We start from the raw sequence: 26190 nt of genomic DNA on the forward strand, positions 1-26190 counted from the left end.
AGCTGGACAGAAGGGACTTGTATGTCCCCAATTCATAGTATGGCAGAAACTCTGGACTGGCAGGTCTGAGCTGCAGTAGAACGGCTGGGTCCTGACACAGCTCTCTTCCCCGACCATGGGGGCATCAGCCTTAGTATGATTATTAAATATAAAGTGGTGGTCAGCTATTCTTTAATGAGGACAGAACAAGAGGGAACAGGCTGAAAAGAGGTGCAGGAGGAGGCCTGTTACAGGCTGTGGCAACAAGATGGAAGATACCAGATCCGCATGATCCAGCCACCGGCAAGTGAGGACTAATCAGCTGTGTCCAAGAGATCTGGCCTTGGGAACCTTCGGGGGTCTTCCCAGGGTGGCCTGCAACCATTCCTTCCTTTCCTCCCCAGCTTATGATACCATCGATGTGACTGAGCTTTGTTTTTTTTTTTTTTTTTAAATAGATATAGATATATATTTATATATAAAATAGTTTCTTACAAAATAAAACCAAACAAACGAAAAATGAAAACCAACTTAAAAAAATCAATGACAATAATGAAAAGTCAAGCAGGACAGAGGTGGGCTTGAGGCCCGGGGGTGGCCCCTGGCGCTGCCCTGAGTGAGCGGGTGCGAGCTGGTGGGGCGGTGGGGTCGAGTGCTCAGTCGCCCTTCTGCTTGGGGGTTTGCACAGTCCCATTGGCCAGAGCGGTGGTGCTGCCTGGGGAGGAGGCGGGTGGTGTCTGGGAGGGGCGCAGGTAGGTGCTGAAGAGCTTCCCGTGGAGCGGGTGGTGGAGGGAGAAGTCCTGGAACTCACCTGGAGGGGAAAGGAAAGACCTAAGGAGGAGAGGGAAGAGATCCCTGGCCCTCCTCACCGTCTCAAAGCCAAAGTACTGTCCCCTACCTCCCTGACAGTATTCTCCCAGCCTCACCCTGAGGATGTCCTGATCCCCCCAAGCCGGCCCCCAGCCCTGTGCTGCTGACACCCCGACTGCCTGCACGGGGCCTGCAGGGGATGACTCACAGAGGGAGAGACCCTGGCGGGCCCCTGCCTGGCACAGCTCGGCATGCAGAGTCCTGGCAGCGGGGCGCGGTGAGCCGAGCAGCAGGTGCAAGATGGTGCTGAAACCGTCTTTGTACAGCAGGCGGCCGGGCCCCTTGGCCTGCTCCTTGGCCTGCTCCTTTGGCTCCTCGGCAAAGAGCTGGGAGGAAAAGGGAGGCAGGTCAAGCTCTTTCCTTGGGACATCACCCTGCATGTCTGTCTGACAGGCTCCTCCTTTTTTTGGAATTATAATGGTCACAGCTGCTTCCATCTACCTGTTCCCAGTAAAGCCTCAGCAGAGATGCTGGGGCTCTGCAGTTCAGACAGTTTGGCACTGGGGTGGCCACCGAGCACCTACTAGCCAGAAGCTCCTGGGAACAGCTCACCGTGGGTGGGGTGAGCATAGGCACTTCGGGGCTGACCCCCACAACGTCCTGATACCTCAAAGGCCAGGCGAGTCAGCTCCTCCAGGCTCCTGCCCCCACTCAGAGCTGCCAATGCCAGGGCCACGTCTCGGAAGTCCACCAAACCATCGGCATCCTGGAGGGTGGGAGAGAAACCAAGGCAATGTAGGGACCAACCCCGTACCCACCCTCCTGTTCTGGATCTCGGCTCCCCACTCCTCTCAGCAGGCATGGAGGTGACCCCTGTCCTGGGTCTGCTTGCCTCAGAACTGTGGGCCCTAAACTCTCCAGGTTCCCTGACAGTTCTCTTGGGGCACGGATTTGCTCATACTATTCCTTTTCAAGTCACCTTGGTAGCAAAGCTCTCCTATAAAGGGATCTCCTAGGAATGATGGAATCCCTCAGGTATGTTTAAGTTACCATCATTTCTGATATACAATCAGGGCATTTCGGACCCCAAGCTGGAAAAACTGGTTCTCTTCCGACTCGGCCTGTGTGGGAGAACTGGTCCAGCAAACTAATAAAAGGGGGCCCCTGGCAAAATGTCTTACCAAGGAAAAAAAAAAGCAAACCTGAGGATGCCAGCTGTGCTATGTCTATGGGGGACCAGGGCACCTGGGTTTTGGCTCTGCTCGGCTACAGGTTATGATGGGAAGCTCCTTTCAGGGACAGTCTGCCCCAGTCTAAGGAATCAGCACATCTGGGTCACTCTCTGTCCCTTCAGAGGATGTTGAGAAGTATGGTCTGCATCTTAGATCAAAAAGAACTCCTTAGGACCATTGGGAGTTGTTCATAAACATTACGAATCATCTGAGGCTATTATAATTCGACAGGACCACCTGGCTAAGTCCCAGGAAATATATGGCTCATCCAAATTCTTGAGAAAGTTCAGGAATCCTCCAGAGAAGCTCTGAGACATTTAAAAAAAAAATCTGCCCAAGTATTACAGATACTTCTGGGTCTTAAACTCTCAACTGTCTAACCTGTCCAGTGTTGTCTCCTCCATGTCACCTTCCCCACCCAGTGCTCACAAGGTCATGTGATCCCCATCTCCAGTATGCCTCAGAAATTTATGGATCTCACCGACCATTATTTTTCCATCATTCTTTCCCACAATGACTAAAACACTGCTCCTCAATGTATTAAAAAAATGAATCTCCCAGGGGACCTCGGAAGATGTCTGTCTACCAACAGCTATTACAGCATCCAACCCACACTCCAGGTTGGCCATCCACACAGCCCCCGGGATACTGTCCTTAAAATCTTGAGCATCCCAGTCTCTTTACCTGCTGGAAGTAGCTAAAGGCACCAGCCACCGTCTGGGAGTCAGAGAGCTGTAGCTGCTTGGCAAACTCTTCCTGACTGATCCTTCGACTCCGGCCTGGCTCTGTCCCAGCGTCTACACAGCCAGGGGAGAGCCTACAAGGGAACTGTCGTCAAAGGCGCAGCACCGACTCAGTTTTCTTCTGGAAACACCGCCCACCAGCACCTTGGCCCCAGCCCCAAGAATCCTCCCAGCACAGGTACATCTGGTGTTTTTCCAAGAGGTACTCTGACTCATCATAGTACCTGGAAAGCCATTCCTACCTTTGTCATTGGGGTTATTATGTATCTTTTTTTCCTCCTTCCTTTTACTCCATTATCTTTCAAAACATTCTCATCTTCCTACTTTTTTTTTTTTCTTTCTAAGGTCTTTTCTTCCTCCTACCCATTCCCCCTTTTCTCTTCTCCTTTCCTCTTACCCATACCCTCATCTCCAAGGTCACTTACCCAGCCTTCCGAAGCACTTTGCCCAGTTCCCAGAGCTGCGGCTCCAAGGCCACCTTCAGCCGGCCCACCACAATCACAGGCAAGCTCTCTACAAACTCGCACTCGGTGGCTGGAATGCCTAGGGCCCTACAGGATGAAGAGGGACGGAATGCAGGGGGACTGAGTTAGAAGGCACGTCTGAGGGTTCATTACTGATTCTGGCCTGCTGACCAGGGAGAGGAGATCAGGCCCCTTTCACTCTCCCATCCCTCACACATCAGCTATCAATAGCCCTTCCTCCTGACCGACTGCCTCCCCCGCTACAGTTTTGCCTCAAAACCTCACTCAGCTCTCCTCCCCTTCCTGTGGTTCCTCTGCCCTGTGTATCTGCTTTTGGGAAACACCCCATGGGACACTCACTGTGCCATAACCCTCTGGACATTGTTGGCATAGAGGGTGGGGTCCCTGCTCTCCTCCGGGCTGGGGCGGTATACAGGTAGGAACTGAAACACACATACACAGGCTTCTCATCAGGACTTCCAAGTTAGGGGTGACCACTCCCACCCTCTTTCCCTAAAGATCCCCAGCTCAGCCGATGGCTGCTCTCCTACCCCAGCCCTGGGAGTCATACCTCCACATCCACGATGCTGCAGGGCTGAGAGGCTGTGAGCCAGAGGACTTTGAGTCTAAGAGAAAAGAGACCTCAGATGCTCACCAGTCTCTAACTACGGGCATCCCCCAGCCCAAGGATGGGAGTGGCAAGGTTCTGCCCACTGATATAAAAATCAGCTACTAGCTGTAGAGTCAGCTGGACGAATATGTAGCTGGGAGATAGAAGGGCCAGAAAGGTGGTAGGTGGGATAAGAGAGTGCTGCAGGGCCCTGGCAGAGAAAGAAGTATAGGTGAGGGGTTTGAGGAACCACGAGAAGGAGCAAGGCTGGTGCTGTGGATAACCGAGGTAGAAAAGGCTGCAAAGTGGGTCAAAAGGCACCATAAGCACAGCAGGAATGATTAGCAGGGATAGCTGAGGGCACTTTCTGATAATATCTCAGGAGATCAGGACAAAACAAAGGGATATGGCATTCCCTTCTCTAGAGTTCTCTCAGTTCCAGGGATGAACAAGAGTGATTCACTTTGTCTGGAGGGTAGAAGACGGTCCCCACTCCCCACCCTCACCCCCAGGAATACCACTACTCACACTCCAGGGCCCCTCCAAGCCCAGCTGGTAGTGTCCTGTGGGAGAAGCAGAGGTGAGAGGAGAAAGGCATTACTTTTCTTCCCTGAACTGACTAATCCTCTCTGAGCAGAGGCCTGCGCCCCGATCAAGCCCCACCTCCACACACATATCTTGTTGTGGCACCACGAGCAGTTTTCACTTACTCCCATTCAGGGTGGACTTGTGCCCTCCCTCCCCCAGATGACGACTTACCAGACTGTTGGGGTAGCGGATGAGGACAGGCTGCACGGGCACCCCCGCGATGAAGGCTCCTAAATCCCATTTCCACCCCCACCCCCAAGGCAGAGGTTAGTGCATGGAGGCAGCTGGAGGGCATGGAGTACAAGGGTCTGGATCAGCTCCACAAGGAAATCTGGCTGGGCTCCATTTCATTTATAATTTCCTCTGCCTCCTGGAGACTTTCCAGCATCAGCTAGGAGGTTCTCTATCTCCCTCCCTCCCCCACCCCACCACTTTTCTTGGGTTATTCCAAAGTCCCTCTCCATATATGGGGCCTCCTTTCCTGCAGCCCTCCCATCTACTGCTGCTTTATTCACCTGGTTTGAATTTCAGCAAAGCCTTCTTGTTGGAACAGGTGCCCTCAGGAAAGAACAGTACCTGGTGGTGGGGGGGGAGGAGAGGGGGGGCGGATCAAGGGACCAGAATGAGGTGGGTGGAAGGGGAAGAGAGGCAAGAGAAGCGTCTTCAGGAGCACGTAAAATAGGAGGAGGTCCTCCGACCTCGGACCCACCTGAGGCCACTTGCCTCCGGAGGTAGCCCGCCTCCGGACCTCTTCCACCACTCTGCGCCGGGAGGCGGGGTCATGCCTGGACACCAGGATGGCTTGGTTGAAACGAAGAAGGGCTGGGGTAAAGACAGAATACAAGGGGTCACTTGGTTCTTCCCCAGGGGCACTAACACCGGAGCTTCCTGCTCCCTTCTAAGCACAGAGCTCAGAATCTAAAAGGCTGCTTCACAAATAGTATTAATTTGTATTCCATTTGCCAGTATCGGTCGATATGGCTTCTAACTTCTCCCTTCTCTATCTGGGACCAGTTCTCTCCAGAGTCTCCGACTCCTGTCTTTTTTTGGCCCAGAGTAGCCATCTCTCCCCTTCACTCCTCTTAATTTCTCACCTCCAATGACGGGAACGGAAAGGTTCTCAGCTCGAGACACAACCTTGGGCAGGTCACAGGGCAGCAGAACAATGGGGTCAAAAAAAGTAGAGTGAGGGGCGGCAACCAGGACGGGCGCTTGAAGGCGAGAGGCCCGCTGGCCCCGAACGCGAATCCGGAGGAAACCCAGCAGGAAAAAGAGCAGGCGGCTGAGGCCCAGCACCCCATGATGGCACACAGTCCTGCAGGGCAAAGCTGGGCATCAGTGGAGGCAGCTATCCTGACCTTCACTCAGCCCCAAGCTCAGACACCCAGGAAAGCAGGTGCCCTTCTTTTGCCCTCTGTTACCTGGCCAAGAGGCTAAAGTCTCTGATTAGTCTGGGACATATCCGGGTGCATCGTTTAGAGTTAAGGTCCTGGGTACCAGGGTTTGAGCTTGGCTGATTCATCTCACCTACCCAGCCTGGGTAGGAGAATTTCAGAACCCTCCCTCATCCTCTTCTCAAAGAGGGAGCAGATGGATAGCAGGGAAGAGAAAGGAGAAATTGGGTCTTTGGGGGCTGATCCTCCACTTACTTCCTCCATCCGGTAATTGGCTCCTGAAGCTGCTCCTCAGTAAGACCAGCTACTTGCAGCCAGGCAAAGGGCCAGAGGAGGAAGAGGACGATAAAGGCCAGAAGCACTCGGATGGGGGCCAACAGTGCCCCCAGGAGGCAGAACTGCAGAGGGTGGGAGAAAAGGCCACTTCAGGGCTGTGAGATGCTCCTTACAGGCTTCCCCCCCCCAACAAGGATGGACCCAGGAGCAGAGGGCCATCAACCCCACCCCTGTGGATCAGCAGATAAGTAGTGTGGGAACAGGAGATGGTATTGGAACGCAAGGTGGGATGAAGATACCAATAAGGGAAAGAGGATAAACGATTAATAGATCAGTGGCCTCATTTTCGTGTGTTTCAGTTGGTCCCCACCACACCTACAAAATTAAAAGGCTGTTAAGAGGATTCAAGGATAACCAGTGTGAAAGCGCCCAGCACTGTGTTTGGTGTAGAGTAGGCTAGAGATAGTTCCTCCTCCCCCCACTCTCTTCTATAAATAGATCCCACATCCAGCAGAAACCAGGTGCATAGTCCTTTTCATTGTGGGCCTGGGAGGTAGAGGCCAGAAAACAGAGAGGTCCACTTTTCAGACCCAGGCCAGTCTCTAGTTCTGCCCAGCAGCACGCCCCCAGTTCTAGGAACTTGGGGGAGAAAAAGAGTTCGGCCTTACTCCACACGGCAGGGGTTGCCAGGGTGACTTCAGGGGCTGCCCTGGGGAACGTGCAGGTAAACAAACCGAGTTCCAGGAGCCGACCTCAGGGGAGATGAAAGCAAAAGAAACCTTGGACACTCCCTTCTCACACCATTCCGCGCGCAGCTCCCCCAGGCCCTTGCGGCCCTCCACTTCCTGTAGCCAACCCCCTTCTTTACTTCCCTCCCCGCCCCCACCATGAGGTGCTGCAATGCGCGTGGAGGAGAGGGTAGTGCAAAGTGGGGTTGCTGAAAGGGCGCAGGGGGTGCAGGCTCCGGGCCCAGCAAGCTCTTCCATGTCAGAGCCTCGGAAAAGCACTCAGCACGCCTCTGCCCCCACCCCCGCTCTTCGTAGCCTCCAACTCCATTCTAGTCCATCTGCATCCGCAGGATGTAATCCGCAGTCTCCAGGGTTCTCCATCTCGCCCACCGCTGGGTCCCCTGCCGTTCTCCAGGCTCACCTAGTCAATTCTCACACACCTTCAGCGTGCCTATCGCCCAAGCCCGCGTCCTCTCCAGGACTCCTTGACCACCCCCGCCGCCCCCCACGTGCGAACCCCGGACTCCCCGCCCGGCTAGCCTCTCACCAACCTCCTTCCTGGATCTCCATCCCCATCTGCGTCAAGGCTCTAAAGGCCTCCTTTTTCTATCCGCGCGAGTCCTCCGGGCGCCCCCCGCCCACACCTTACCTTAACCCTCTGGAGGCGGGAGAGATGTAACTCGTGCACGAAAGGGTTGGGGGGCGCTGGGGGTCCGGGGGTAGGGTCGAGGGGGGCCCAGTCCCCCGGACTTCCCTGGCTCATAGCGGCGGGAGAAGGTGGGAGGGCGGGCGCCCCGGCCCGGCCCCGGGCCCCTCTTTGCAGAGCAGCGGCTGCGCCTGCAGCGGCGGTGGCGCTCTGGCCGCGGCCCCGCCTGGTGCGGGGCGCCGAGGGGCGGGGAGCAGGCGGCGCGGCCGGGCCCGCGTTGTCAGGGAGCCGGCCGAGGGGCGGGGCTTCCAGCGCCCGGGTGCTCCTGTTCCTCCGCGACCGCAGCCACGACCGCAGCCCCTCGGGCCATTGTTACGAGGCTGCGGGTTGCGGGAGCGCAATGTCCGCCTGCAGGTTGTCCCCTGCCCTGGCCCTCTGGGAGTTCCTCTGGGAAGATTCGGCCTCCGCCTCCCCGCAGGCCTCCGGCTCGGAGCGGGTTTAGGGCCGCGGGGAGCGAGCGAAGCGAAGAACGCCCTACGACCCCGCCCGGGCGTGGAGGTCACCCTGCAAGCGCAGATAGGGTGGGGCCCTCCGGCGTATGAGCAAGGAACGGTGGGCGCTCAGTGCGCGGAGGCCCGCAGCTCCCGGGCGACGCTGGCCCGAGCTGTCCCGGTGGACTCCCGAGCCCCATCCATCTCTCGGAGGCCGACCACCTTTCCTTCCTGGTCGTGTCGACGCCATCGCGCGTGAACTTGGACGCTCGCGCCCTCTGGCGACCGCCTTATGTCTCACAGCTCGGCGTCCGCGTACTACCTGCGTTAGGCAGGGCTGCCTGTCGGTTGTAAGGACTCCTTGAGCCATGCAGACTCGGGTCACAAACTTATAAGAGCCCAACTAGAGCTGGCTAGGGACGGGCAGTGAGAACCTGGAAAGCTGGGATACGTGTCTCTTTTTCCTGTCTTTCTATTTCTCTCTTTTCCTCTCTCCACTGCTTGAGAGGACAAAGGAATACCCTTCATTCCCAAACTACCCTGGAAAACTCATAAACCGTTGTCGTCAGGTTGTAGTGAGATCAGGGAATTGGGTAGACTTTGAGATCCACACCCAGTGACACAATCAGAAAGATAATTCTGGTGACAAAGAGGAAATAAAAGCCTCATTGCTTTTGGAAAGAATTTGCCTTCAGTTCACCCTGCTTTAGGGCTCTCTCCTGGATTTTTGTCAGTCACCGTATCTTGAGGGTAATGGAAACAATGGCAGGTCAATGGGCTACTGGGTCATTGAGTAATATTAATCTTTTACTGGAAGGGAGACCAGGCAAAAGTTAGGACTCACTTCTAGCTAGACCCCCTTCCCTCCCTTCTTGCCCCATAATCTACCCACTTACATTCCTGCCTCTGTTCTTATGTCAACTACAAATTGGCGCTTGCCAACGGTATTTGCCTCCTGCGTTTGTCGATATTAAATCTTGTGCTCCTGTAGCAGCTGACCTTCAGCACACCCTGAATGGAGTTAAGGGTGGAAAGTGAGGCAGTGTGTGCTCCAGGGAAACTGGTGGAGCAGGTTTTTAGATAGGTTGATATTTTCAGGAACTTATTTTATGATCTTAATCCTTGCATCTTCTTATATCTAGAAAAGCACTAAATCCTTTAGAGTGACATCAGCTCCTAGCAGAATATCTTTTGTAAGTTAAGTGCTTGATGCATTGAACTCCCCTTTCACCAGAATCGTATACAATCACCTCCTTCCGCTGCCTCTTTGGAGCAGTTTCTCAGAGCTATCTGAGGTGCTGTATCCTGGGCTACGGTCCTGATTTTTCCTCATATAAAACTTAACTCTCAGTTCTCATGCTGTGCATGTTTTTGAGTCACCACTTAGGAGAGCAGCCAGCATTCTCAGAGAAATAAAAGGATAGCCGCGGTTCAGTTCAGTTCAGTTCAGGCGCTCAGTCGTGTCCGACTCTGACCCCATGAATCGCAGCACGCCAGGCCTCCCTGTCCATCACCAACTCCCGGAGTTCACTCAAACTCATGTCCGTCGAGTCGGTGATGCCACCCAGCCATCTCATCCTCTGTCGTCCCCTTCTCGTCCTGCCCCAATCCCTCCCAGCATCAGAGTCTTTTCCAATGAGTCAACTCTTCCCATGAGGTGGCCAAAGTACTGGAGTTTCAGCTTTAGCATCATTCCTTCCAAAGAACACCCAGGACTGATCTCCTTCAGAATGGACTGGTTGGACCTCCTTGCAGTCCAAGGGACTCTCAAGAGTCTTCTCCAACACCACAGTTCAAAAGCATCAGTTCTTTGGCGCTCAGCTTTCTTCACAGTGCGACTCTCACATCCATACATGACTACTGGAAAAACCATAGCCTTGACTAGACGGACCTTTGTTGTAGGCAATATTTATTTATTATAGATTTTTAGAGATGATTCCATATCTCTTTAATTTTAACAATTTTTCACCTTTTTTGAGATATTAATGCCATATATGTAAGTTTAAAGTGTACAATGTGATTATTAGATATAGATATACATTTTACCTATTATTTAAGGGAAACCAGGTTCTGTATGTCTTGGCTTTTCCAAAGTAGTTTCAATATTTTTATAATTTCATTTTTTTAGTTAAGGCAATTCATTAAAAGCATAATTGCACATAAGTTGTTTTTTATGCTTCTGACATTTTCAATTTAGTTCAGTTGCTAAGTTGTGTCCGACTCTGTGTAACCCCATGGACTGGAGCACACCAGGCTTTCCTGTCCTTCACCATCTTCTGGAGCTTGCACAAACTCAGGTCCATTGAGTCGGTGATGCCATCCAACCATCTCATTTTCTGTTGTCCCCTTTTTCTCCTGTGCTGCTGTAGCAGCTGAACTTCAGCACACTCTGAATGGAGTTAAGGGTGGAAAGTGAGGCAGTGTGTGCTCCAGGGAAACTGGTGGAACAGGTTTTTAGGTAGGTAGATACTTCATTTAAGAGGATGGAGTAATCTTTCCCAGCATCAGAGTCTTTTCCATGAGTCAGTTCTTCGCCAGAGAAGGCAATGGCACCCCACTCCAGTACTCTTGCCTGGAGAATCCCAGGTACGGGGGAGCCTGGTGGGCTGCCATGTATGGGGTCGCACAGAGTCGGACACGACTGAAGCAACTTAGCAGCAGCAGCAGCAGCAGTTCTTCGCATCAGGTGGCCAAAGTATTGTAGCTTCAGCTTCAACATCAGTCCTTCCAATGAATATTCAGGACTGATTTCCTTTAGGATGGACTGGTTGGATCTCCTTGCAGTCCAAGGGACTCTCAAGAGTCTTCTCCAACATCACAGTTCAAAAGCATCAATTCTTGGGCACTTAGCCTTCTTAATGGTCCAACTCTCACATCCATACATGACTACTGGAAAAATCATAACTTCGACTATATGGATCTTTGTTGGCAAAGAAATGTCTTTGCTTTTTAATATGCTGTCTAGATTTGTCATAGCTTTTCTTCCAAGGAGCAAGTGTCTTTTAATTTCATGGCTGCAGTCACCATCTGCAGTGATTTTGGAGCCCAAGAAAATGAAGTCTGTCACTGTTTCCCCATCTATTTTCCATGAAATGATGGGACCGGATGCCATGATCTTCACTTTTTGAATGTTAAGTTTTAACCCAATTTTTTCACTCTCCTCTTTCACCTTCATTAAAACTTTCTTTAGTTCCTCTTTGCTTTCTGCCATAAGGGTGGTGTCATCATTTCTCTTGGCAATCTTGATTCCAGCTTGTGCTTCATCCAGCCCGGCATTTTGCATGATGTACTCTGCAAAACTCTAAAAGTTTTGCCCTCCTGTAACTCTAGAAGTTAAGTAAGCAAGGTGACAATATACAGGCTTGATGTGTTCCTTTCCCAATTTGGAACCAGTCCGTTGTTTCATGTCTGGTTTTAACTGTCGCTTCTTGTCCTACATACAGATTTCTTAGGAGGCAGGTAAGGTGGTCTGATATTCCCATCTCTTAAAGAATTTTCCACAGTTTGTAGTGATCCACACAGTCAAAGGCTTTAGTGTAGTCAATGAAGCAAAAGTAGATGTTTTTCTGGAATTCTCTTGCTTTTTTTATGACCCAATGGATGTTGGCAATTTGATCTCTGGTTCCTTTGCCTTTTCTAAACCCAGCTTGAATATCTGGAAGTTCTTGGCTCACGTACTGTTGAAGCCTAGCTTGGAGAATTTTGAGCATTACTTTACTAGCATGTGAGATGAGTGCAATTGTGCAGTAGTTTGAGCATTCTCTGGCATTGCCTTTCTTTGGGATTGGAGTGAAAACTAACCGTTTCCAATCCTGTGACTGCTGCTAAGTTTCCCAAATTTGCTGGCATATTGAGTGCAGCACTTTAACAGCATCATCTTTTAGGATTTGAAACAACTCAGCTGGAATTCCATCACCTCCACTAGCTTTGTTCGTAATGCTGCTTCCCAAGGACCACTTGACTTCGCACTCCAGGATGCCTGGCTCTAGATGAGTGATCACATTATCATGGTTATCTGGGTCATTAAGATCTCTTTTGTATAGTTCTTCTGTGTATTCTTGCCACCTCTTCTCAGTATCTTGTACTTCTTTAAGGTCCATGACGTTTCTGTCCTTTATTGTGCCCATCTTTGCATGAAATGTTCCCTGGTGAGGATCAAAGTCTAGTTGAAGTTGACTTGTCTGGCATCTTGGACTCATTTGAGTCTAATCAGTTTCTGTTGTGTCCTCAGGCTATGTCATTCTTTCAAAGAGTGTGCCTCCTGTTTCAGCGTGATTGGGGAAGGATCTGCATCTAACCCCCTTCAGCTGGTGGCAGAATTAATTTTCTTGAGGCTGTAGAATTCATGGCATCTTGATTCTTATAGCCAGTGCCAGAGAGAGAGAATCTCTGACCTCCAGGCTCTCTTTTAGGTTAGCCCACCCAGGACAATACTGCCATTGATTAACTCAAAGTCAACTAATTAGGGATTGTGGTCCTTAATTACATCTGCAAAATCCATTCACGTTTTTGCTATGATGTAACATAATCATGTGAATAATACCGCATCACTTTTGCCATATTCTACTGTTAGAATCAAGTCAGGACATGCACAGTCAGGAGGAAGAGATCATAAAGCCACCCTAAAGTGTGTTTACTATAGACACTAAGTGACTTTGGGTTTATTATGAAACATTGTCCAGTATGTTTCACTGTTGTGGAGAAATATACTTATTTTTCCTATAGAAGTAAATTTTTTCTCTCATTCAGAATTTATTGTTCAACCATCTCACACTCACAAATATTGTTCTGTCACTAAGTCATGTAGAGCTCTCTGCGACCCCACGGACCACAGCATGCCAGGCTTCCCTGTCCTTCACTAGATCACACTCACAATTACATGAGCTATACTGAAATGCAGATGTAAACAAAAGCAACATTAAGTAGAGTGAGTTCTATAACTATTTCAAGAACGAATTCCCTAAAGAAGGTCACTTGAGTTAGATCTTGATATATAAGTAGTGGTTTGTAAAGAAGTTGGGAAAGAACAGGTCAGACAAAAAAGGAGCACTTACTCTGGGACAGGAGAAAGTTAATGAGGGTTTGAACACACCCATGTGATCAGACTGCTGGGAGATTGGGGACGAAGGTGGAGACTGAAAGATATTGTGCAAAACTGTTAGAGCAGTCTAAATGATTTGTGTTTGTTGACTCTGTGCGAACCCATAGACGGCAGCCCACCAGGCTGCCCCGTCCCTGAGATTCTCCAGGCAAGAACGCTGGAGTGGGTTGCCATTTCCTTCTCCAATGCATGAAACTGAAAAGTGAAAGTGAAGTCGCTTAGTCATGTCCGACTCCTAGAGACCCCATGGACTACAGCCTACCAGGCTCCTCCATCCACAGGATTTTCCAGGCAAGAGTACTGGAGTGGGGTTCCATTACCTTCTCCGAGTAAAGAGTAAGCTGTAGTCAAATAAGGACACAGCAGCTTTCAGTGGAAGTTCTATCAGTTCAGCTCAGTTGCTCAGTTGTGTCCGACTCTTTGCAACCCCATGAACTGCAGCATGCCAGTCTTTGGAAGTTCTAATACATTTTGTGTGGCTGGAACCTCACTGTAAATGGACCATGACCTCAGACTTACAGCCTCCAGAACTGTGAGAACATACCTTTCTGTTTCTTAAGCCACCCTTGTTATTTTGTTATGGTGCCTGCACTAAGACTCGCTTACCATATTATTTATCACAAATCTACTATTTAAACATGAGACTATGTACTACCACAGGCGCTGGAGACAAGAAGGGTGCTTGAAGTAATCTGAGGTGATTCTGAACCTTTGCAAACTTACTTTCTAAACGAATGACAGTTGGTAACTGTGTAACTGGGAGTTTTTTTGAGTTAAATTCCATGCAGACTATAGTGTTCCTCAAAGGATAAATAATAAAAATGTCCAACTTGTAGTTTAAATAGATATTTTTAAAACTCAAAAGTAACCTTAGCAATTGTTTAAAACTTGGACCCATTGGGTATTTTTTTTGCAGGAGTAATTTATCTTTGACATTGTTCAGAATTGCTGGTGCATAGTGATAATAAACTACTAAGTAATTTTTGGCTGGTTTTATTATTGTTTTTAGATTTTCTACAGACAATGCATACTCTTGTTGCGTACATGTGGGGCTGACCCTGTTTAGCAACCTGCTCTTGGTTCCCTGCTGACTCCATAATCTCTTAGGTGCTTGTTTCACAGGTTAAGAACCAGTGGTCTAGCTTGGGAGACTTGCAATATTTGGGGTTGACATGATTTAAATATATTCATTGTAAGGCATCAGCCAAATCCAGGTGGGACTGTCTAGTAGACCTTTAAAAATGTGGATCTGGGGCTCAAAGATGGAGATAAAGATTTTGGAGTAGTCTGTGCATCTGGTGGAGAAGGCAATGGCACCCCACTCCAGTACTCTTGCCTGGAAAATCCCATGGATGGAGGAGCCTGGTGGACTGCAGTCCATGGGGTCGCTAAGAGGCTAAGAGTCAGACACGACTGAGCAACTTCACTTTCATTTTTCACTTTTCACTTTCATTCACTGGAGAAGGAAATGGCAACCCACTCCAGCGTTCTTGCCTGGAGAATCTCAGGGACGAGGGAGCCTGGTGGGCTGCCGTCTATGGGGCCGCACAGAGTTGGACACGACTGAAGCGACTTAGCAGCAGCAGCAATGCATCTGGTAGAGAAATCAAGATTAGGAGTGTGGGATCAGATGTATTTCTATTTGCTTCAGAGGTGCCTTAAATCAAGAAAGAATTCTTCCGATCATTATCTTTTCTGTTTCCAATCTAGTAAAATAAATATTTATTAAGCTACACCTATGGGATGATGCAGTGGTAAAGAATTCTCCTGCCAGTGCAGGAGATGCAAGAGACTGGTTCAATCCCTGGGTTAGGAAGATCCCCTGGAGTAGGAAGTGGCAACCCACTCCAGTGTTCTTGCCTGGAAAATTCCATGGACTGAAGAGCTTGGAGGGCTACAATCCATGGGGTCGCAAAGAGCTGGATATGATTGAGCCACTGAGCACACACATACATCTATCAGACACCATGTTATCTATCTATCTAGACATGGGTGTGTTGGACACAGTCTCTATTGTGATTGTGGAACTTGAATTCCAGCTTCCCAGTTCTGTCTTATTCTTCAGTCAGGCTTTATATTGAACCATTTTGCACAGTCTCAATAAGCAAGAAATTCATTTAATACCAAGGCAGATTCTTTTTTTAAGGTAGCTAACAGGTGGGACTTCTCCTTGATAGGGACAGCACAGTTCTGATGTCTTCATTTTAGGTTCACACAGAATGTCCTTGGAGTAATTAGAGACTGAAAAAAAAAAAAAATCACAGTTTAACATATTCAAGAATATTCAAGATAGGTTTAAGATGAGAAAAAAAGTTTCCAAAGAGGAGCTTACTGCTTAAGGGCACATGTGAGCAAGGGGAAAGAGGTGATTCCATCTCTGTGGTCCTGAGTGTACCATAGTGCTGAGTGTACCTATGTTTAATAAATGTTTTCTGGTGTTTGAGAGTCTCAAATTTTTAATAAGTCAATAATTGATGCAGATCTCAGACATTTCCTATTTCTCCATGAGTCACTTAAATCCAGGGACCTGGAATAATGGCCATCAATCACTATAACTGAGTGATTATGTTGAAATATGCAGTCACAGTGAGCTTTAGAGAATACTAGGCCACTACATGGGGGGCTTCCCTGGTAACTCAGACAGTAAAGCGTCTGCCTGCAATGCAGGAGAACTGGGTTCGATCCCTGGGCAGGGAAGATCCCCTGGAGAAGGAAATGGCAACCCATTCCAGTATTCTTGCCTGGAGAATTCCCTGGACAGAGGAGTCTGGTTGGCTACCATCCCTGGGATCACAAAGAGTCGGACATGACTGAGTGACTTCACTTCATGCCACTGCATAGAAGAATATCTTTGGCATTTATGCAGGTACCGTTGCTATCTGAGCAACCAGCCTTGGTGTTATATTTGCATTAATCCTTCCTTAAACTAATGTTATAAATTTGAGTTGCTGGAGTGAGACTGGTTCAGAATAAAGTAAACAGTCTTAAATTTGGCATCACCAATAGTTACTGCTGTCCAGTCACTCCTTTGCTTGAGACACATACCCCCACTCTTCCTCATGTCCCCCTGTTTAGTGTTAGCTGCTCCTGCAGCCACTCCCTTCTATTAATACCATCCTAAGCTTGCCAGTTTTCTGGTGATAACCAAAAAGTTCTGTTTCCTGGCTTCTTTTTCACTTAGAAATACCATTTAAATTTTGATGAAATATCTAAGAACTAGCAACGATTAATGGGAGAGAATTAGGTTAGGTACTATATGAGGCAGTAGTGGAATGTGTGAAGAGGCAAAGCAAAGCAAAGCATGCATTCAATATTATCATATCCATTAGGCCTAGCACAATGTCTGATGGAAAGTACTTTGTAATTATTACTGCTGGCTAAATGCATAGTAGTATTTATTGCTTTTTCGTGCCAGAGTTTGAAAAATTCTCTTGTGGCTTATAATCAGAAGACATAAAATATAACATAAATTACCAAAGAATTAGAGGTGTAGGAATCAAGATGGCAGAATAGGAGGACATGGAACTCGCCTCCCCCCACAAACACGTAAAAAATCCATCTGTTGGGGAACAGTTCTCACTGAAAACTAACTGGGGACTAGCAGAAAGCTTGCTTGCTTCCATAGCAGAGTGGGGGAATCCCTTGGTGGTCCAGCGGTTAGAACTGCCTGTTTTCACTGCCGAGGTCTGGGTTCAATCTTTGGTCTGGAAACTAAGACCCACAAGCCACACAATGCAGCCAAAACAAAAATAAACAATACCAACAAAGCAGCGGGGAAAAGGCAGATCGCAAACCATGTGGCTGGCCGACTGGTTTCAGTGACCACCCTGGCACATCCTGCAACCTGAACCAAGTGAATGCTCCAGCACCGTTTGCCTTGCATTGCAGCTCTACACTGGAGTGAGGGTTCCCATAACCAAGGAAAAACCCTGGCCATGAGGTGCCGTGGTGGCTCAAATCCTAAGCAGAGTCTGAACAGGGAGGGCCAGCCATAGTTGGTAACTGCATGGCAGCCCATCAGAAGCAGACCATGTCTCTGATGGTGGCTAGACCGTCACCGCCTTGTTCCACTCTCCATGAATACCCACACTGGCCCCTCTTACTCCAACACTGCTCCCCTCTGAGGCTGAGGGTGCTGTCGTTGGGAGGAAGCAGAACATACACTTAAAGAGAACAGAGCCAGCTGGGACCAGACCCTCAGGATTTCAGCTCCAGAAACTTGGGAGCTGACCCCGCCCCGATAGGGTAGTGACAGCCAGTGAACAGAGGGGCAGAACCACTTCCCACCTGGCTCAGACCCTAGCCCTTCCATCGCCAGCCCCACCTTCTACCAGGGTGATAGCTGCCAGCATACCCTGAGGAAAGACGTGACTTCAAATCCAGCTCTCTCACCAAAGCCACTGGGCACAAACAGACTGTATAGAGAAGCTCCTGTATAAGGACCCCCTTCAAGACTAACAGTTAACTGTTTCACCTAATTTCATAGAGTCAGAGAAAGATAAAAAAAGATGAGAATAGGGAGGGCAAGGGAATGAATGATGGAGTTCAGAGGATTTTGCAGGCAATGAAACTACTCTGTATGATACTAAGATGGTAGATACACGTTATTATAAAAAGATTTTAAAAAGGTACATGCTCAAAAAAGAAAAAAAAAAAAAAGAAAAGAAAACAAGAAATTTTTTTTTAATTGAAAGAGCAAGAGAAAAGCCCTGAAAAAATAAACTAATGAAACAAATGAATGATTCACTAACTAAAGAATTCAAAGCATTAACGGTAAGAATTCTAACTGAATTGAAGAAAAGAATAAATAAGCACAGCAAGAATTTTAATAAGGATCTAGAAAATGTAAAAAAGAACCAGTGAGAGCTGAATATGAAAACTGAACTGAACTGAAACACACTAGAAGGAATAAATAGGAGACTAGGTGATACAGAAGAATACATAAGTGATTTGGAAGATAGAATAATGGAAACCAGAATAGCAGAAAGAAAAAACACAAAAAACAGGAAAGAATTTAAAGGATCCTTGGAAACACGTCAAGGATACCAATATCTGTATGGGACCCAGAAGGAGAAAAGAGAGACAGAATGGGGTCGAAAATTTATTCAATGACATTAGGACTGAAAACTTCCCAAGCCTAAGGAAGGAAACAGATATGCAGGTGTAGGAAGCACAGTAGTAGCAGTAGTAGTTAAGCCGCCGACTCTTCGGACCACGCGGACTGCAGCCTACCAGGCTCCTCCTATCGGTTGCCTTCTCCGAAAGGAAGCTCAGAGGGTCGCAAACAAGACATATCATAATCAAAATAGCAAAAGTTAAAGACAGAGAATCCTAAAGGCAGCAAGAGAAAAACCAAAGAGTCATACATAAGGGAATCCTATAAGACTAAGCAGAACCTTTGCAGACCAAGAGGGTCACCTCATATACCTGCCAGAATGGCCACCATCAAAAAATCTACAAATAAATTCTGGAGTGGGTGTAGAGAAAAGGGAACCCCTAGTACACTGTTGGTGGGATTGTAAAATGGTGCAGCCACTATGGAAAACAATCTGGAGCTTCCTCAAAAAACGAACAGTAGAACTACCATGCTGCTGCTGCTAAGTCACTTCAGTCGCGTCGGACTCTGTGTGACCCCATAGACGGCAGCCCACCAGGCTCCCCCATCCCTGGGATTCTCCAGGCAAGAGTACTGGAGTGGGTTGCCATTGCCTTCTCCGAGAACTACCATATGATCTAGCAATTCCACTGCTGGGTATACATCGGAAGACAATGAAAACTCAAATCTTTTTGCTTTCATTTTTAAAACTAATTTGTTTTTCATTGAAGCATAGTTGATTTACAACGTTTATTAGTTTCTGATGTACAGTAAAGTGATTGTTACATATGTTCTTCATTCTCTACTGAGGGACATTTTAGCTACTTCCAGGTTTTGGTTTTATAAATAAAGTTATTATGAACATTCACATACATGTTTTTGTGTTGACACAAATTTTCACTCCTCTGGGATAGAGGCCTAGGAGTGTGATTGCTGGTGGGGTTGTATGTTTAGCTTTATAAGAAGCTGCCTAACTGTGGCAGTCCATTTTACATTTGCACAAGCAATGTGCAAGAGATCTAGTTGTTCCACATATCCTCATTAGCCTTTGGTCTTGTCCCTATATTTTATTTTAGCTCTTCTAGTAGATGTGTGGTCATATCTTATTTTGGTCTAAATTTGCATTTCTCTAATGACCAGTAATGGTGAACATCTTTTCTGTTGTTGGTTTTTAATCTTTCATCAAAGACTTCTTTCTTCGGAACCATGATAACTGATTGAGACCACATGTTCATTTTTAAGCTTGGTCCTAATGAAAATCCCTCCTCTCTTTAGTCTCCATGGGAGGTGGTTATTTTTCATAAAAGTCTTTGTACCCTCCTTTGCTCCAACACTGCCTGAGGTGAACACTAATAAGGCTATTAACGACAAATTATTTTCTGAATAGAAGCCCTGTGTTTGGAGACATTGCCTCCAGGTGACAAACATTGTTACAGTGAAGGCATTAGTTGGTATGTGTTCTGAATACATTATCTCTAGATGTTTTTGATTCTAACCAGATTTCATTTTTTGTTGTTTTGTTCAGTTGCCAAGTCGTGTCCAGCTCTTCGAGACCCCATGGACTGTGGCATGCCAGGTTTCTCTGTCCCCCATCATCTCCTGGGGTCTGCCCAAGTTCATGTCCAGAGGTTATTTTATGCTGTAGGGCACAAATCTGCCTCAGTAAGAAGCTCTGTGATAATACTTGGGAGTTAATCTTTAGAATGAGACCAGTATACATTTAATTCCTGGTTTTGCCATTTCTGAACTTGGTGACTTTGGGCAAGTTATTTAAACTCTCTAAGCATTAGTTTTCTCATACAGAAGAGGTGGATAATAATGGCAATTACCTCATAGGATTTTTCTGAAGATTATCTGTTTTAGTCATCTATGGTTTTATTACATGTCATCCCAAAGCTTAGTCCAACAAGAATTATTTATTTTTCATGATTCTGTGGGTTGACTGGTGCTATAGATTGAATGTTTGTGTTCCTTCATGTGTTGCAGCCCCAGCCTTCAGTGTGCCAGTATTAGGCAGTGGGGAATTTGGGAGGTGATAATGGCACCCACTCCAGTAATTTTGCCTGGTAAATTCCATGAACAGAGGCGCCTCGAAGGCTACAGTCCATGGGGTTGATAAAAGTCGGACACGACTAAGCGACTTCACTTTCACTTTTCACTTTCATGCATTGGAGAAGGAAATGGCAACCCACTCCAGTGTTCTTGCCTGGAGAATCCCAGGGACAGAAGAGCCTGGTGGGCTTCCGTCTATGGGGTCGCACAGAGTCGGACATGACTGATGCGACTTAGCAGCAGCAGCAGCAGTAGTTTAAAGGGTAAAGCCTTCATGAATGGGATTACCACCTTTAGAAAAGAGACCCTGGTGAGCTCTCTTGCCCCTTGCACTATGTGAGGACACAATGAGAAGAATGCTGAATATGATCCAGGTTCAGGCTTTTACTAGACGTCAAATCTCGATCTTGGGCTTTCAGTTCAGTTCAGTTCAGTTGCTCAGTTGTGTCGGACTCTTTGCGACCCCATGAATCGCAGCACGCCAGGCCTCCCTGTCCATCACCAACTTCAGGAGTTCACTCAGACTCACATCACATCCATCGAGTTGGTGATGCATCAAGCCATCTCATCCTCAGTCTTCCCCTTCTCCTCCTGCCCCCAATCCCTCCCAGCATCAGAGTCTTTTCCAATGAGTCAACTGTTTGCATGAGGTGGCCAAAGTACTGGGGTTTCAGCCTTAGCATCATTCCTTCCAAAGAAATCCCAGGGCTGATCTCCTTCCGAATGGACTGGTTGGATCTCCTTGCAGGCCAAGATACTCTCAAAAGTCTTCTCCAACACCACAGTTCAAAAGCATCAGTTCTTCAGCGCTCAGCTTTCTTCACAGTCCAACTCTCACATCCATACATGACCACAGGAAAAACCGTAGCCTTGACTAGACAGACCTTTGTTGGTAAAGTAATGTCTCTGCTTTTCAAGATGCTGTCTAGGTTGGTCATAACTTTTCTTCCAAGGAGTAAGCGTCTTTTAATTTCTTGGCTGCAGTCACCATCTGCGGTGATTTTGGAGCCCCCAAAAATAAAGTCTGACACTGTTTCCACTGTTTTCCCATCTATTTCCCATGAAGTGATGGGACCAGATGCCATGATCTTTGTTCTCTGAATGTTGAGCTTTAAGCCAACTTTTTCACTCTCCTCTTTCACTTTCATCAACAGGCTTTTTAGTTCCTCTTCACTTTCTGCCATAAGGGTGGTGTCATCTGCATATCTGAGGTGAATGATATTTCTCCCAGCAATCTTGATTCCAGGTTATGCTTCTTCCAGCCCAGCATTTCTCATGATGTACTCTGCATAGAAGTTAAATAAGCAGGGTGACAATATATAGCCTTGATGTACTCCTTTTCCTATTTGGAACCAGTCTGTTGTTCCATGTCCAATTCTAACTGTTGCTTCCTGACCTGCATACAGATTTCTCAAGAGGCAGGTCAGGTGGTCTGGTATTCCCATCTCTTTCAGAATTTTCCACATTTTATTGTGACCCACACAGTCAAAGGATTTGGCATAATCAATAAAGCAGAAATAGATGTTTTTCTGGAACTCTCGCTTTTTCCATGATCCAGTGGATGTTGGCAATTTGATCGCTGGTTCCTCTGCCTTTTCTAAAACCAGCTTGAACATCTGAGAGTTCACGGTTCATGTATTGCTGAAGCCTGGCTTGGAGAATTTTGAGCATTACTTTGCTAGCATGTGAGATGAGTGCAATTGCGCGGTAGTTTGAGCATTCTCTGGCATTGCCTTTCTTTGGGATTGGAATGAAAACTGACCTTTTCCAGTCCTGTGGCCACTGCTGAGTTTTCCAAATTTGCTGGTATATTGAGTGCAGCACTTTCACAGCATCATCTTTCAGGATTTGAAATAGCTCCACTGGAATTCCATCACCTCCACTAGCTTTGTTTGTAGCGATGCTTTCTAAGGCCCACTTGACTTCACATTCCAGGATGTCTGGCTCTAGATGAGTGATCATACCATCATGATTATCTTGGTCGTGAAGATCTTTTTTGCAGAGTTCTTCTCTGTATTCTTGCCACCTCTTCTTAATATCTTCTGCTTCTGTTAGGTCCATACCATTTCTGTCCTTTTTCGAGCCCATCTTTGCATGAAATGTTCCCGTGGTATCTCTAATTTTCTTGAAGAGATCTCTAGTCTTTCTCATTCTGTTCTTTTCCTCTATTTCTTTGCATTGATCACTGAAGAAGGCTTTCTTATCTCCTCTTGCTATTCTTTGAAACTCTGCATTCAGATGCTTATATCTTTCCTTTTCTCCTTTGCTTTTCACTTCTCTTCTTTTCACAGCCATTTGTAAGACCTCCCCAGACAGCCATTTTCCTTTTTTGCATTTCTTTCCCATGGGGAGGGTCTTGATCCCTGTCTCCTGTACAATGTCACGAACCTCATTCCATAGTTCATCAGGCACTCTGTCTATCAGATCTCGTCCCTTAAATCTATTTCTCACTTTAACTGTAGAAGCATAAGGGATTTGATTTAGGTCATACCTGAATGGTCAAGTGGTTTTCCCTACTTTCTTCAACTTAAGCCTAGATTTGGCAATAAGGAGTTCATGATCTGAGCCACAGTCAGCTCCTGGTCTTGTTTTTGTTGACTGTATAGAGCTTCTCCATCTTTGGCTGCAAAGAATATAATCAATCTGATTTTGGTGTTGACCATCTGGTGATGTCCATGTGTAGAGTCTTCTCTTGTGTTGTTGGAAGAGGGTGTTTGCTATGACCAGTGCATTTTCTTGGCAAAACTCTATTAGTCTTTGCCCTGCTTCATTCTGTATTCCAAGGCCAAATTTGCCTGTTACTCCAGGTGTTTCTTGACTTCCTACTTTTGCATTCCAGTCCCCTATAATGAAAAGGACATCTTTTTGGGGTGTAGTTCTAAAAGGTCTTGTAGGTCTTCATAGGACCGTTCAACTTCAGTTTCTTCAGCATTACTGGTTGGGGCATAGACTTGGATTACTGTGATATTGAGTGGTTTGCCTTGGAGATGAACAGAGATCATTCTTTCGTTTTTGAGATTGCATCCAAGTACTGCATTTCAGACTCTTTTGTTGACCATGATGGCTACTCCATTTCTTCTGAGAGATTCCTGCCCGCAGTAGTAGATATAATGGTCATCTGAGTTAAATTCACCCATTCCAGTCCATTTTAGTTCTCTGATTCCCAGAATGTCGATGTTCACTCTTGCCATCTTCTATTTGACTACTTCCAATTTGCCTTGATTCATGGACCTGGCATTCCAGGTTCCTATGCAATATTGCTCTTTATAGCATCGGATCTTGCTTCTATCACCAGTCACATCCACAACTGGGTGTTGTTTTTGCTTTGGCTACATCCCTTCATTCTTTCTGGAGTTATTTCTCCACTGATCTCCAGTAGCATATTGGGCACCTACTGACCTGGGGAATTCCTCTTTTAGTGTCCTATCATTTTGCCTTTCATATTGTTCATGGGGTTCACAAGGCAAGAATACTGAAGTGGTTTGCCATTCCCTTCTCCAGTGGACCACATTCTGTCAGACCTCTCCACCATGACCCACCCATCTTGAGTGGCCCCACAGGGCATGGCTTAGTTTCATTGAGTTAGACAAGGCTGTGGTCCTAGTGTGATTAGATTGACTAGTTTTCTGTGATTATGGTTTCAGTGTGTCTGCCCTCTGATGCCCTCTTGCAACACCTACCATCTTACTTGAGTTTCTCTTACCTTGGACGGGGGGTATCTCTTCAGGGCTGCTCCAGCAAAGTGCAGCCGCTGCTCCTTACCTTGGACGAGGGTTATCTCCTCACTGCTGCCCCTCCTGACCTTGAACGTGGAATGGCTCCTCTAGGCCTTTCTGCACCCGCGCAGCCACCACTCTTTGGGCTTACCAGTCCCCAAAACTGTTGTGTCTCTTTAGACATTATTTCTATGACACATTTTTCCTTTTTAAAGGTCTAGGCCAAGCATTTTGTAAAATTCTCAGGTTCTTGATTTGTTCATTTCTTCATGATGCCACATCATTTGTTTTTCTCTCCCCTGTATTTCTTGTACACTTCATTGGGAGGTTTAGAGGCTTGGTTATATTCATTTTAACAGTTTCGACAAGAATATATCATAGTTAATATTGTGTATTTGATATTGCGTCACCTAAGGAAACAGTAATGTCAGGTTGTTCCAGTGTTAGTGAGAGTTAAGACGGTGAATACCAGATCACATATTTTCATCTTTATAATCAGTAACTAATCAGTAGTTTTAGACCAGTTAGTTATTGCTGCATAACAAACCATTTCAAAATTTAGTGGCCTAAAACAAGCGATTATTTAGCTCATGATTCTGGGGATTCGAAATTTGAGTTTGGAAAGCAGTTCTCCTGGTTTCAGTTGGACTTCGTTTATCTGTGGTCAGCTGTGGTTTGGCTAGGTGGCCCTGCTCCTGGGTGTTGATGCTCTGTTGCTAGTGGCACCTTAAGTCTCTCAGTAGGCTAGCCTGGATTATTCTCATGACACTGGTAGGGATCCAACAAAGCAAGTGGATATATGTGAGGACTAGGCTAGGAACTGACATACTGTCACTTCCTCCACAATCTGTAGATAAAAACAAATCACAAGTCCAGTTGAGATGCATGAAAGTGAAAATGTTAGTCGTTCAGTTGTGAGCAACTCTTTGCAACCCCATGGACTGTATATAGTCCACCAGGCTCCTCTGTCCATGGAATTCTCCAGGCAAGAATACTGGAGTGGGTAGCCATTCCCTTCTCCAGGGGATGTTCCCAACTCAGGGATGGAACCTGTGTCTCCAGCATTTCAGGCAGATTCTTTATTGTCTAAGCCATCAGGACTCAGTTGAGATGTACAGGATAGGGAAAATAGATTCCATCTCTTTTTAGGAGACCATCAAAGTCACATTGCAAGAGGTTCGGTTACAGAAGAACTGGGACCATTTTTTAAATCCACTGATGATTCCCACCTGAATCAGTTAACAAATTGTGACAAAAGAGTGATTTCTTAATAATTTCTTCTGTATTTTCTCTCTAGCATTCATCTTTAAAAAGTCTTCCTTTATTTTCCTTTTCTGTCACTTTTGAGCATTATTATAGATAACATTTAAATCATTATGTAAAAAACATATATTCATAAAAATTCAAGCAATACAGAAACACCTAAAGTAGGAAGTGAAAACCTTCTGTAGTCCTACTTTCTAGAGGAACCCATTGTTACAATTTTGTACACATTCTTTCATATGTAGATATAAATTTGTATATGTATGAGAAACAACGGAGAAGGCAATGGCAACCCACTCCAGTACTCTTGCCTGGAAAATCCCATGGACAGAGGAGCCTGGTAGGCTGCAGTCCATGGGGTCGCTAGGAGTCGGACATGACTGAGTGAATTAACTTTCAATTTTCACTTTCATGCATTGGAAAAGGAAATGGCAACCCATTCCAGTGTTCTTGCCTGAAGAATCCCAGGGACGGGGGAGCCTGGTGGGCTGCCGTTTATGGGGTCTCACAGAGTCGGACATGACTGAAGCGACTTAGCAGCAGCAGCAGCAGCATGAGAAACAAAAATGAGATCTTTACAAAAAACTCAAGATTTCAGATATTTTTGAAATATCAAAATAAGCATATTAAATTAATTAAACTACTAATTAAAAACAACAAAGGGGCAAAACACTTTCCTCAAAACTTTTTTTTCTTCCTACATTCTTTGTTTTTCTTTGAAAGGTGGATTGTAAATCCACCAATCACCCCTTCTACATCCAATTAGCGACTTAAGTCCTATTTAAATCCTGTTGCTGTCCTTGGATTACATCTTCAACTTGGCCCCCTAGCTACTCCTCAATTTGCTGACTCTGTCATCCCCAACTTCACCTCTTGCTGCTCGATCTTTCTGCCTCAGTCATGTCAGATTTCTTTCAGTTCCTTGAACTCACCACACTCTTAATGCCTCCTAGACTTTGAACATGTGGATCCACCTCCTGAAACACCCCCTGCTTACCTTCC

General features: G+C 46.8%; 1 protein-coding gene across 2 annotated transcripts; it reads right to left on the reverse strand.

The window, feature by feature from the left end:
• On the reverse strand, positions 415 to 8202 carry LPCAT4 (lysophosphatidylcholine acyltransferase 4). Of its 2 annotated transcripts, none has more exons than XM_018054506.1 (14): positions 7474 to 8202; positions 6076 to 6218; positions 5521 to 5741; positions 5136 to 5248; positions 4942 to 5002; positions 4598 to 4656; positions 4367 to 4401; positions 3800 to 3854; positions 3589 to 3671; positions 3190 to 3315; positions 2706 to 2838; positions 1457 to 1555; positions 998 to 1175; positions 415 to 790 (listed from the first exon to the last, which is right to left on the reverse strand). In XM_018054506.1, the coding sequence occupies exons 1-14, from the start codon at positions 7585 to 7587 to the stop codon at positions 636 to 638; spliced, it is 1575 nt and encodes a 524-aa protein (XP_017909995.1). In that variant the 5' UTR covers positions 7588 to 8202; the 3' UTR covers positions 415 to 635. The 2 variants fall into 2 exon arrangements, with proteins under 2 accessions (XP_017909995.1, XP_017909994.1); XM_018054505.1 differs by lacking the exon at positions 7474 to 8202 and adding an exon at positions 6765 to 7455.

Source organism: Capra hircus, chromosome 10, assembly GCF_001704415.2.
Source record: "Capra hircus breed San Clemente chromosome 10, ASM170441v1, whole genome shotgun sequence".
NCBI lineage: Eukaryota > Metazoa > Chordata > Mammalia > Artiodactyla > Bovidae > Capra > Capra hircus.

Excerpts from the sequence above, each read along its gene's own strand:
- LPCAT4 (XM_018054505.1), bottom strand. The coding sequence starts at position 7,082 with ATGGAAGAGCTTGCTGGGCCCGGAGCCTGCACCCCCTGCGCCCTTTCA. Across the intron at positions 4,657-4,941 it reads TTTGCTGAAATTCAAACCAG|GAGCCTTCATCGCGGGGGTG; the intron begins GTGAATAAAGCA and ends AATGGGATTTAG. Across the intron at positions 791-997 it reads CCGCCAGGGTCTCTCCCTCT|GTGAGTTCCAGGACTTCTCC; the intron begins GTGAGTCATCCC and ends TTTCCCCTCCAG.